General features: G+C 50.0%; 1 protein-coding gene across 3 annotated transcripts in view; it reads left to right on the top strand.

Annotated features, from left to right (window-relative positions):
• The window catches only part of PLXNA4 (plexin A4), a 611173-nt gene that overhangs the window by 533292 nt on the left and 64858 nt on the right, over window positions 1–13023 (top strand). For all 3 annotated transcript variants that reach the window (XM_064142725.1, XM_064142727.1, XM_064142726.1), the window contains 3 exons: window positions 119–265; window positions 9467–9701; window positions 10073–10215. In XM_064142725.1, the coding sequence (XP_063998795.1) occupies window positions 119–265; window positions 9467–9701; window positions 10073–10215 (525 nt within the window). The remainder of the gene's footprint in view (window positions 1–118; window positions 266–9466; window positions 9702–10072; window positions 10216–13023) is intronic.

Genomic DNA, 13023 nt, shown 5'->3' with positions numbered 1-13023 from the left:
AAATGCCTTGTACACCTTCTGTCACAGGAGCAAACTAGAGGTGGAAGGCAAACTGTTTCTTGATGTGTTTGGTGGGGTTTTTTTTTGGGGGGGAATGATGATATTCCTTTCTATCTAGGGCAAGAACCTGATCCCACCAGTGGCAGGAGGGAATGCCAAGCTGAACTACACTGTTTTGGTTGGGGAGAAACCCTGTGCAGTGACTGTGTCAGATGTGCAGCTACTGTGTGAGTCTCCAAACCTCACTGGAAGGCACAAGGTGATGGTAAGTGGTGCTTATCCTCAGGCTTTCCTCCATGGATGGTTTGGGAGGGCATACCAATGTTGAATAATTGTCAGGGATCTCCCAGGAGGTTGCAACAGCATTTGTCTTCTGTAGATCCTGTAAACATTAGGGCCTCTTCCTGGCATATTAGCTTCATCAAGAGTAATTTGGAGAAGTAGGAAAGTAAGATGGACATCTTTAAGGGCATCTTTCTTCCAGGCCCCTTTGAGTACTGAAAGGCCACTAGAGGTTTCTCTGAAGGCTTCTCTTCTCCAGGCTGAAAACCCCAATTAGAATCATAGAGTCATAGAATCAGTCAGGGTTGGGAGGGACCACAAGGATCAGCCAGTTCCAACCCCCCTGCCATGGGCAGGGACACCCTACCCTAGAGCAGGCTGGCCACAGCCTCACCCAGCCTGGCCTGAAACACCTCCAGCCATGGGGCCTCAACCACCTCCCTGGACAACCCATTCCAGCCTCTCACCACTCTCCTGCTCAACAACTTCCTCCTCACCTCCACTCTGAACCTCCCCACCTCCAGCTTTGCTCCATTCCTCCTCATCCTGTCACTCCCTGACAGCCTAAAAAGTCCTTGCCCAGCATTTTTGTAGGCCCCCTTCAGATCCTGGAAGGCCACAAGAAGGTCACCTGGGAGCCTCTTCTTCTGCAGCCTGCACAGCCCCAACTCTTTCAGTCTGAGCTCACAGCAGAGCTGCTGCAGCCTCTGAGCATCCTCCTGGCCCTGCTCTGGACACGCTCCAGCATCTCCACATCTCTCTTGTAATAGGGGCTCCAGAGCTGGATGCAGTACTCCAGCAGAGGGCTTACAGTCCTTTGATCAGTTTTGTGTCTTCTGACCCTACTCCAACAGGTCTGAGTCTACCCAGTGCTGAGGACTCCAGAGCTGGAGCTAGCACTGCAAGTGGGTTCTCCACAGAGTAGAGCAGAAGGGCAGAATCCCCTCCTTCCTCCACCTGCCGCCCTCACTTCTGAGCAGCAGCCCAGGACACAGCTGGCTTCTGGGTTGCTGTCACATCTTAATAACCTCATGTCCAGATTTTCACTCACCAGCACCCTTAAGTTCTTCTCCTCAGGGCCTCCTTCCATCCCTTCATCCCCCTGCCTGCTTACTCATGTGAGTTCATATATGGAACATGTTTCCTACATGTCAGACTTTGTTAGATCCAGCACAGTCATCATTGATTCTGGGACCCTCAATTCAAGAGAGATGTTGAGGTGCTGGAAGGTGTCCAGAGAAAAGTGATGACGCTGGTGAGGGGCCTGGGGCACAAACCCTGTGAGGAGAGGCTGAGGGAGCTGGGGGTGTGCAGCCTGCAGAAGAGGAGGCTAAGGGCTGACCTCATTGCTGTCTACAACTACATGAAGAGAGGCTGTAGCCAGGTGGGGTTGGTCTCTTCTGCCAGGCACCCAGCAACAGAAGAAGGGGACACAGTCTCAAGTTGTGGCAGGGGAGGTCTGGGCTGGATGTTAGGAGGAAGTTGTTGTCAGAGAGAGTGATTGGCATTGGAATGGGCTGCCCAGGGAGGTGGTGGAGTCACCATCCCTGAAGGTGTTGAAGCAAAGCCTGGCTGAGGCCCTTAGTGCCATGGTCTGGTTGCTTGTCTAGGGCTGGGTGCTAGGTTGGGCTGGATGATGTTGGAGGTCTCTTCCAACATGGTTGAGTCTGTGATTCTATGATTACTAACCTGCTGGTGGCTAAAACTTGCCTTTATGTAAGAGAAAGAAAAAATCTTGTAGGATATAGGTGATAGTGGGACTGGACTTAGATTTTTTGACATCTGGACAACTTAGCATGCTCCTGCATATCCCTCCTGGAGCTTCTGAAAAATGAATTTAATGATTACATCAGAGGGAGCTTCTTCTCCTCCCACCATTGATTTATTCACTCCTTCTTTGCTTTCCTCTCAGTAATTTGCATTCCTCAGTGTTGTTGCTTGATAAACAGCACATCAGCAAATTCATCTGAGCTGTGGCTGGAAAGACAACCAAAGCTAACAGCTGACATCAGACTCAGGGATGATCAATGTTTCTCATTCCTTGTGATCAACTTTTTTCCACCTCCCTGTTGCCCTCCTGAAGCTGTATCTGTCACATATTTATTTCAAAGCAGTGAAACTCATAGAGGGAGAAGAGGAGGCTCAGATGGGACTACATGAAGGGAGGCTGTAGCCAGGTGGGGTTGGTCTCTTCTGCCAGGCAAGCAGCAACAGAACAAGGGGACACAGTCTCAAGTTGTGCCAGAGGAGGTCTAGGCTGGATGTTAGGATGAAGTTGTTGGCTGAGAGAGTGATTGGCATTGGAATGAGCTGCTCAGGGAGGTGGTGGAGTTGTCATCTCTGGAGGTGTTGAAGCAAAGCCTGGATGAGGCACTTAGTGCCATGGTCTGGTTGACTGGCTAGGGCTGGGTGCTAGGTTGGCCTGGATGATGCTGGAAATCTCTTCCAACCTGGTTGATTCTATGATTCTATGATGCTTGGCATGGCTCTTTAAAAAGAATTTTCTGGAGACTTTTTGGAAGCAGAAAGCTTCTGGTGACCATTTTGGGTCTAGTCTGTGACTGCTGCTGTGAAATCTCCTACCAACTACTTGACTTCTCTGTGCCAAAGTTTGTCATCTGGAAAATAGAAGTCATAATAATCCTTTTCAGCCATGCAAATATACTGTGGCTCTCGATTCATTTATAAAGCACATTAAGACACTCCAAGAGGAGCAATAATGAAGTGGGAGATTTTCTCTGTGTGAATACCAAACCTTTTCAACAAGGCATTATATGTTCCCTGTCATTTCCATGAATATAATTAAACATATGGTTAGTCAGAGATGGGCAAAGCCAACCCTGAAGAGAGAAAACTCAACATCAGGTGAGCAATAATCAACCCCTGGGGATGAGGGAGGATGAACATCTGGTCAGGTCCTGCTCATTGGGAAGACTCCTCTGCTTCTGCAACCTGGGACAGCTTAAGTGAAGGCATAGAGAAAAATAATCTCTTTTTGAGGATGCTGATCAAACAGAAGATGGTAGTAGAAACATGGGAAGATGATCCCATTGAAGCTGTTAATGAGCATCAATTTTAGGGGCAAGTTATGGATTTCTCATTCAACTGCCAGCACCGAGGCGATGCTTTGACTGTGTCTGGGCTGGCAACCTGCTGGGAAGGTCACCTGCAGTGGAAGCCACTGCTCAAGGATGGACTTTGCATCTGGAACTTAACAGGGGGACAGTTGGGCTGGGAGATGCCTCCTCCAGCATGGCCCAGCATCTCCGTCGCTTGGGTTGGTACTAAATCTATCCCTGTGCTGCACATGAATGTTGCTTTGATGGACAGGATAGTTGACAAGTAGCTCTCCCAGGTCCTCCTCCTGTTTCTGTTGGTGATTTACTGTGTGACCTTGACAAAATTGCACTATCACAGTATCACAGTATCATCAGGGTTGGAAGAGACCTCACAGATCATCCAGTCCAACCCTTTACCACAGAGCTCAAGGCCAGACCATGGCACCAAGTGCCACGTCCAGTCCTGCCTTGAACAGCTCCAGGGACAGCGACTCCACCACCTCCCCAGGCAGCCCATTCCAGTGTCCAATGACTCTCTCAGGGAAGAACTTTCTCCTCACCTCCAGCCTAAATCTCCCCTGGCACAGCCTGAGGCTGTGTCCTCTCATTCTGGTGCTGGCCACCTGAGAGAAGAGAGCAACCTCCTCCTGGCCACAACCACCCCTCAGGTAGTTGTAGACAGCAATGAGCTCTGCCCTGAGCCTCCTCTTCTCCAGGCTAACCAATCCCAGCTCCCTCAGCCTCTCCTCGTAGGGCTGTGCTCAAGGCCTCTCCCCAGCCTCGTTGCCCTTCTCTGGACATGCTCAAGCATCTCAATGTCCCTCCTAAACTGGGGGGCCCAGAACTGAACACAGTACTCAAGGTGTGGTCTAACCAGTGCAGAGTACAGGGGCAGAATGACCTCCCTGCTCCTGCTGACCACACCATTCCTGATGCAGGCCAGGATGCCATTGGCTCTCTTGGCCACCTGGGCACACTGCTGGCTCATGGTCATGTTTGCTGAACAAACCCTTTCTTACCAACTGAGGTGGCCTAGAGCTGAGAGGGGATCATGGGAGTGGTGCAAGTGTTGGAGCACCATGACGCAGGCGCACTGCAGCCCCATCCCCTTTGCTGCACTTCCTAACAACTAAAGTAATCCCAGAGATCCTCTGCTCATGTTGGAGAGGGAGACACTTCCATTTCTAAGCTGTGAGTTGTTACCTTGAGGGCACTTGGAGATTTTCAGGGTCTTTGCCAACTTAAGCAATTCTATGACTTCCACCAAACTGCATTGACAGAACACAACAATTAGTTACCTTGGGGGAGATCAGCAGGAGATAGTGTTTAGATACCACATACCAAGAGGTAGGAGTCCTCTCTATGTCCATGACTGAAAGCTATTTGAATGCTTACAGAGACCTAGAAAGGGCTTTCTAAATATTTTTTTTCAGGGGGCACAATCTCAAGCTGTGCCAGGGGAGGTCTGGGATGGATGTTAGGAGGAAGTTGTTGGCAGAGAGAGAGTGATTGGCATTGGAATGGACTGCCCAGGGAGGTGGTGGAGGCATCGTGCCTGGAGGTGTTGAAGCCAAGCCTGGCTGGGGCACTTAGTGCCATGGTCTGGTTGATCTTGGAGGTCTCTTCCAACCTGGTTGATTCTATGATTGTATAATTCTATGATTGTCTGGGTGCTAGGTTGGACTGGATGATCTTGGAGGTCTCTTCCAACCTGGTTGATTCTATGATTCTATGAAATTGAGCACACAATCTCATCCTAAGGTAGACACCTAGGTTTGGCTGGGGCAAGCTATGCTAAGAAAGCTGCTACCACAGTCAAGTTTTACACAACAGGAACTCCTGAGCCACTATAGGTGTTGTCTAAGACTTTGCTGGAGAACCTGGCCTCTGCCCTAATATCATTTAAGACAAATTCAGGGTTAACAGACTTGAAGGGTGGCCAGACTGTTGTTTGGGAATATGGAGGGCTCATGTTCAGCCTTCTGGAAGTCATAGATAGCTTCTTTCAGAAGCACTCAGCAGCCCAAGAAACAAAGTAGGGAGGAATCCACATACTTGCTTGTTTTCCTTTCAAATGCTCACAATAACAAACCTTGAAGGCTTTCTTTGACAGATTCCCTCAGATCATGGCAGTTTGATTTGTGAACTGTGAGACCTTCTCAGCATTGAAACCACCTTTAGAGAGGAAGGCACTGGGGCTAACTTTGTTGGACACCTACCTCTAGGAGTCTAGATCCCTTTAATGGAGAGAAATGAGAGCTTCACCTGAATGAAGTGACTCATCCTAATGTCAAAGCAGGTGTCAAATGCAGCTCACATAAATCACATCCTAAAAAGTGCTTTTGCTCTGTATTGACTCTGAAAGCATGTTGTGATGTCTGACTGACTCAGATGTGCGTGTCAAACCTTTGGTGAGAGCAAACCCACCCATGGAGACAGGCTGTTCTGTGAGCTTTGAGCACAGACCTGCACTGGGGATTGGGATGGGGTTGGTTGATTCTAGTCTAATACTCCTGGAATGGACTCATCTAACAGTGAGGCTTGGGGGGAAAAGGTTGCTGTTGGAAGTAGAACATGAAATATGAAAGATATAGAGAAATAGGAAAAGCCTGGATGAGGCACTTAGTGCCATGGTCTAGTTGATTGGATAGGGCTGGGTGCTAGGTTGGACTGGATGGTCTTGGAGGTCTCTTCCAACTTGGTTGATTCTATGATTCTATGAAATATGTTGATATTCATTGATCTAATGTGATAGGAAGGAAAATATTTGAGCTGGTGAGCAAATTTTGCTGGAGGATGTAGGATGGAGGTCTGAGGTAAAAGGAAGCAGCTTTCAGTGCATAGATTAGCAAGAGTGTTTGGCAGGTGGGCAGAGGCCAATGGGATGAGATTGAACAAGGCCAAGTGCAGGGTTCTGCACTTTGGCCACAACAACCCCAAGCAGTGCTACAGGCTGGGGACTGAGTGGCTGAGAGCAGCCAGGCAGAGAGGGCCCTGGGGGTGCTGGTAACGAGTAGCTGAAGCTGAGCCAGCAGTGTGCCCAGGTGGGCAGCAGAGCCAATGGCATCCTGGGCTGTATCAGGAACAGTGTGGCCAGCAGGACAAGGGAGGTTATTCTGCCCCTGTACTCAGCAGTGGTCAGGCCACCCCTTGAGTGCTGTGTCCAGTTATGGGCTCCTCAATTCAAGAGAGATATTGAGGTGCTGGAAGGTGTCCAGAGAAGGGCAACAAATCTGGTGAGGGTCCTATGATTCTATATTCCTTTCCTTTCCTTTCCTTTCCTTTCCTTTCCTTTCCTTTCCTTTCCTTTCCTTTCCTTTCCTTTCCTTTCCTTTCCTTTCCTTTCCTTTCCTTTCCTTTCCTTTCCTTTCCTTTCCTTTCCTTTCCTTTCCTTAACTCTGTATCAAAAATAGCTGAACTAGGTACATAAAAACTCATTGGCTCCAATGTGTGTCACTGTCACTATTCCTTCCCTTAGAAATAATTTCAGTACTGTAATACTTGATTACTGGCTACTTGAGGTGAAAAACAGCCCTCCTTCCAGGTAGTTGCAGAGTGCAAGAAGTCACCCCTTAGCCTTCTTTCCTCCAGACTAAACAATCCCAGCTCCCTCAGATGCTTCTCTTAAGACATGTTCTCCAGACCTGTCACCATCTTTGTTGCCCTTCTCTGAACACAGAGGCAACTATAGGGCAGCTGCAACCAGTGTTGCCCTGCCACAGCACAGTCCTAGAGCTTTGTTTTATACCTCAGGATAGTCAGCAGTGCTTTTCTCCCTGACATTCAAACCTACTGTACTCTACCAGCAGCCTTGAACAACCTTTTAGTAGCCTTAAGCAAGTGGTACCATTTGGGATTGCTTTTGGGAGTGATGTTCATGTTGTAAAATTGGGCTCCTAATGGACTTGAGCAGATTGTTTTGTTGAGCTTGCAGCAGTACCTCCTCCAAGTTTCCTTCTGGCTCTTAAAAGCCAGCTCCTAGTACAGCAGCTTGTTCTGGAGGCTGGCAGCAGCCCTGGGAACCTCTGGGAGCACACAGAGAATGGAAAGCTACATACAGCTCCCTGTCTCAGTGGAGAGCATTTGCAGTCACTCTGCCAATGTGTGTCTAGGAGAGGTGTTTTAAGGAGCAAAACCCTGTGGGTTTTGTGAGGGTTTTTAAGTCCCATTTACTTTGTTATCTCCAATGATCTGGACGATGACATTGAGTCCAGCATCAGTAAGTTTGCAGATGACACCAAGCTAGGAGCAGCTGTGGAGCTGTTGGGGTGTAGGAGAGCCCTCCAGAGGGACCTAGACAGGCTGGATGGGTGGGCAGAGGCCAATGGGAGGAGACTAAACAAGGCCAAGTGCAGGGTTCTGCACTTTGGCCACAACAACCCCAAGCAGCACTACAGGCTGGGGACTGAGTGGCTGAGAGCAGCCAGGAGGAAAGGGACCTGGGGCTACTGATAGATAGTAGCTGAAGATGAGCCAGCAGTGTGCCCAGGTGGGCAGCAGAGCCAATGGCATCCTGGCCTGCATCAGGAACAGTGTGGCCAGCAGGACAAGGGAGGTTCTTCTTTCCCTGTACTCAGCACTGGTCAGGCCACCCCTTGAGTGCTGTGTCCAGTTCTGGGCTCCTCAATTCAAGAGAGATGTTGAGGTGCTGGAAGGTGTCCAGAGAAAAGTGATGAAGCTGGTGAGGGGCCTGGAGCACAGCCCTGTGAGGAGAGGCTGAGGGAGCTGGGGGTGTGCAGCCTGCAGAAGAGGAGGCTCAGGGCAGACCTCATTGCTGTCTACAACTCCCTGAAGGGAGGCTGTAGCCAGGTGGGGTTGGTCTCTTCTGCCAGGCAAGCAGCTATTATACTCACCTCACTAGCAGTCTGGATCAGATGCCACCTTTCCTGTTGTAAGGTTAGGAACCATCAGACTACAACCATCAGCTCTGTGTCCTGTGTGCATTTTGGCAGTCCAGAGTACCGTAGCTGTTTGGGACAAGGGATGGAGAAAACAGAATGAAACTCAAATGGTATGTAGCCAGGGTACTGAGACTGGTGAGATTTGTTTCACCACAAATCCTTTGTTGGCTGATTTTATGGTGACTTAGCCAACAAAGGTGCTTTTATATGGCATTACAGATGTCTTTAAGCTGTTCTCTGTCCAAGTGTTTCACACTCATTTTAGCTGGGGAGGCAAGGAGATATCACCAGTCATAGAATGGCTTGGGTTGGAGAAACACTTTAAAGGTCCTCTAATCCTCCCTCCCCTGCAGTGAACATATTACAATCATAGAATCATAGAATCAACCAGATTGGAAGAGACCTCCAACATCATCCAGGCCAACCTAGCACCCAGCCCTAGCCAGTCAACCAGACCATGGCACTAAGTGCCTCATCCAGGCTTTGCTTCAACACCTCCAGCCACAGTGACTCCACCACCTCCCTGGGCAGCCCATTCCAATGCCAATCACTCTCTCTGACAACAACTTCCTCCTAACATGCAGCCTAGACCTCCTCTTCCACAACTTGAGACTGTGTCCCCTTCTTCTGTTGCTGCTTGCCTGGCAGAAGAGACCAACCCCATCTGGCTACAGCCTCCCTTCAGGTAGTTGCAGACAGCAATGAGGTCAGCCCTGAGCCTCCTCTTCTGCAGGCTGCACACCCCCAGCTCCCTCAGCCTCTCCTCACAGGGCTGTGCTCCAGGCCCCTCACCAGCTTTGTTGCCCTTCTCTGGACACCTTCCAGCACCTCAACATCTCTCTTGAATTGCGTAGCCCAGAACTGGACACAGCACTCAAGGTGTGGCCTGACCAGTGCCAAGTACAGGGCAAGAATAACCTCCCTTGTCCTGCTGGCCACACTGCTCCTGATCCAGGCCAGGATGCCATTGGCTCTCTGGTCACTTGAGCACACTGCTGGCTTGTGCTCAGCTACTATCTACCAGTATTTTCAGGTCCCTCTCTGCCTGGCTGCTCTCAGCCACTCTGCCCCCAGCCTGTAGCACTGGTTGGGGTTGTTGTGGCCAAAGTGCAGAACCCTGCAGCCAGATCAGGTTATACAGCTGTAGTCAGTTAGCGATGGAGTTCTTTTGTTTTCCTGCTTGTTCAGCAGCTTCAGTGCAGTTCTGTCCTGCTTTCTGTCTAGGCTCGTGTAGGAGGGATGGAATTCTCCCCAGGGATGGTCTACATCTCTCCAGACAGCCCTCTCAGCTTGCCAGCTATTGTCAGCATTGCAGTGGCTGGTGGCCTGCTCATCATCTTCATCGTGGCCGTGTTGATAGCGTACAAGCGCAAATCCAGAGAGAGTGACCTCACCCTCAAGCGCCTGCAGATGCAGATGGACAACCTGGAGTCCAGGGTGGCACTGGAGTGCAAAGAAGGTAGGATGAAGGAGTACAGCTGACACTGTGTCAGTGGGGTAGAAGACAGCCATCCAGCCTTTGAGCCCAGTTATCACAGGCAAAAGGAAGTGTTGAAGGCTGTGGGTATGGCTCAAGCTTGTGCCTAGTCTAACTTTATCTGTTTCTGTGGCTTCAGCCTTTGTCCACTCACAGCCTTGGTACATGTCCCTGGGGAAAGGCTGTGTTACAGGAGAGGTGAAACTGTTCTTGCTTACCTTCATTTTCCTCTCCACATGATGCTTCTTCACTTATACCTTGCTTTCACGCATGTATGTCTGAGGGCCTTTTTCATCGTGGTGGTGAAGATCTGGACTGTCACTGCTACATGAGTGCTTCCTGTTTTGTGTCAGCCTTTGCAGAGCTGCAGACAGACATTCATGAGCTGACAAGTGATCTGGATGGAGCTGGGATCCCTTTCCTCGATTACCGAACCTACACTATGAGGGTGCTTTTCCCTGGCATTGAAGATCACCCAGTCCTGAGGGATCTGGAGGTAAGAAATCACTGCCTGCTGCTTGTGACTCCCCTCCAGCTTCTGAATGCAACAAATGGTATTGGGTTGTGAGGACACCATTCCATTTGCCATTGGAATGGGCTGCCCAGGGAGGTGGTGGAGTTGCTGTCCCTGGAGGTGTTGAAGCAAAGCCTGGCTGAGGCACTTAGTGCCATGGTCTGGTTGACTGGCTAGGGCTGGGTGATAGTTTGGACTGGATGATGTTGGAGGTCTCTTCCAACCTGGTTGATTCTATGATTCTGTGATTCTAGTGACAGTAAGCTTGATGGGATCCCAAGTGAGGTTTGAAACTGGTTCAGGCTTTGGCAGATGGACAGGCTTTGTTCTAAGGATACCTGGGCAAGGGGAGTGGAGGATACACCATGGACAAGGCCAGGGAGGTTGCGAGCTAAGCTTTCTTCAAAGTCTTTGGCAAGCTCTGAGCTTTAACAAGGCTTTGGCATGGGCTGGTGAGATTGCCAGAGGCCAAGACTGGGGTTAGTTGGCAGAAAAGAGGAGCAGAGCTGGCACAGGAAATGCCATGCTTGGCTGGCTGTATAATCAGAAGTGCCTGCTCATCTTTGCTCCTTCCTTTCAGGAGAGCCAAAATTCATCAACAAACTGTATGAATGAAAAGGTGTCCTGTCCCACTCGGTGGACAATGAGGGAGGTGAATCTTTTTAATCCCCCAAATGAGCTAACCCTGCTTGGCAGGGCCACAACAGCAGCCAGTGTGATGGTTTAGGTGTTACCTGCCTCCCCCACACTTAAGAAAATCACCCAAACTAAACTCAGCCAATCTGGGAATTGAATGAAGCTTTATATGTACAGCCTAGCACAGTATACAAGCAGGTATTGACAATCTATACAGCTATAGACAGGAATAGACAAGGTAAAAGGTAATCCAGAAACACAACAGCTCTCCCAGAAACCTGAGTCCCCGGGGGGGGGGGCTCCCAACTGCCCTTCCACCTTCTCCCCACCCCTCTACCTTACTCCAGACTTTGCATTATGTTCCAGATGAGTTTGGAGGATTGGCCAGGGGGGTTAGGAAGCAGAGGGATTAGTCACACAGACAGCAGGTTAGAGAGAGAAAAAAGTTCAGCCTCAAAGACAGAGAGACACTCTCTTACCTATGTTTGTGTTCTCGTTCTTATCCATCTCAGCAAGCCTATGAGTGCAGTAGACATCCCCATTGTTTCCTTTTCACAGCCTAGCATCTAGTTGTTCTCTCCAGAGCATCCCAGCTAGGCTCAAACTAGCACAGCTAGAATCACAATAATAGCTCTGAGGAACAACACAAAAGTCCAACACCTCCTCCCACCTGGTAGACAACAAGGGCTGCTCAGGAGGGGCCAAAACTTGTAGAGCCACAGCAATGACCCTAAGGAAGAACACCAAACAACTTATTGTTTGGTTGTTGGGTGTTTTTTTTCCCCTAATAACAATGAACAAGCATTATGGATAAAGACACTTGGCACTTCTGCTTCAGAAGAAACTTCCCTTCCCTTCCCTTCCCTTCCCTTCCCTTCCCTTCCCTTCCCTTCCCTTCCCTTCCCTTCCCTTCCCTTCCCTTCCCTTCCCTTCCCTTCCCTTCCCTTCCCTTCCCTTCCCTTCCCTTCCCTTCCCTTCCCTTCCCTTCCCTTCCCTTCCCTTCCCTTCCCTTCCCTTCCCTTCCCTTCCCTTCCCTTCCCTTCCCTTCCCTTCCCTTCCCTTCCCTTCCCTTCCCTTCCCTTCCCTTCCCTTCCCTTCCCTTCCCTTCCCTTCCCTTCCCTTCCCTTCCCTTCCCTTCCCTTCCCTTCCCTTCCCTTCCCTTCCCTTCCCTTCCCTTCCCTTCCCGTCCCTTCCCTTCCCTTCCCTTCCCTTCCCTTCCCTTCCCTTCCCTTCCCTCCCCCTCCCCCTCCCCCTCCCCCTCCCCCCCCCCTCCCCCTCCCCCTCCCCCCTCCCCCTCCCCCTCCCCCCTCCCCCTCCCCCTCCCCCCTCCCCCCTCCCCCTCCCCCTCCCCCTCCCCCTCCCCCTCCCCCTCCCCTTCCCCTTTTTCCCCCCACCTTAATCCTTCACAAAGCCTCACCAGCTCTTTCAGCACCAACATCTTTGGCTACCAGCACATCAGGGAAGGCATTTCCCATTCTGCTCCCTTTTCTGGGGCACCTAAAAGAAGTTGCTGTTTATTGCAGAAGGCCCCAGTATAGATCCCTGCAGTGAGAAGTCTTACTTATTTCCAGTTCATTTGCTAATTAACTGCTTCCAGATGCCATACAAAATCCTTCTCCTGTTATTTTTGGTTGTTTTAATTCTCCATAATAACCTAAGGCTAGACAATGCTAAATGTTCAGGCAAGTGAGTTAAAAACACTTACAGGAGTGGTGGTGGTGGTGGTTGGTTTGTTGTCTCAGGCAATTTGCTAAGTAATTTACTTGCTGCATGCAAAAATAAAGCTGTAATTTACAGAATGAAAAAAGTTATGACTCTTACATGGGTCTTACATTACTTGGTTGCTTTAAGCATGCCAGATAGGTTTGGATTAAAAAAAAACATGGACTCATAGAATCAAGCAGGTTAGAAGAGACCTCCAAGATGATCCAGCCCAACCTAGCACCCAGCCCTAGCCAATCAACCAGACCATGGCACTAAGTGCCTCATCCAGGCTTGGCTTCAACACCTCCAGAGACTGTGACTCCACCACCTCCCTGGGCAGCCCATTCCAATGCCAATCACTCTCTCTGACAACAACTTCCTCCTAACATCCAGCCTAGACCTCCCTCAGCACAACTTGAGACTGTGTCCCCTTGTTCTGTTGCTGCTTGC

This window comes from Pogoniulus pusillus, chromosome 4 (genome assembly GCF_015220805.1).
Source record: "Pogoniulus pusillus isolate bPogPus1 chromosome 4, bPogPus1.pri, whole genome shotgun sequence".
NCBI lineage: Eukaryota > Metazoa > Chordata > Aves > Piciformes > Lybiidae > Pogoniulus > Pogoniulus pusillus.
The sequence above is the reverse complement of the archived record's forward strand: the minus strand, read 5'-3'. Positions and strand labels throughout refer to the sequence as shown.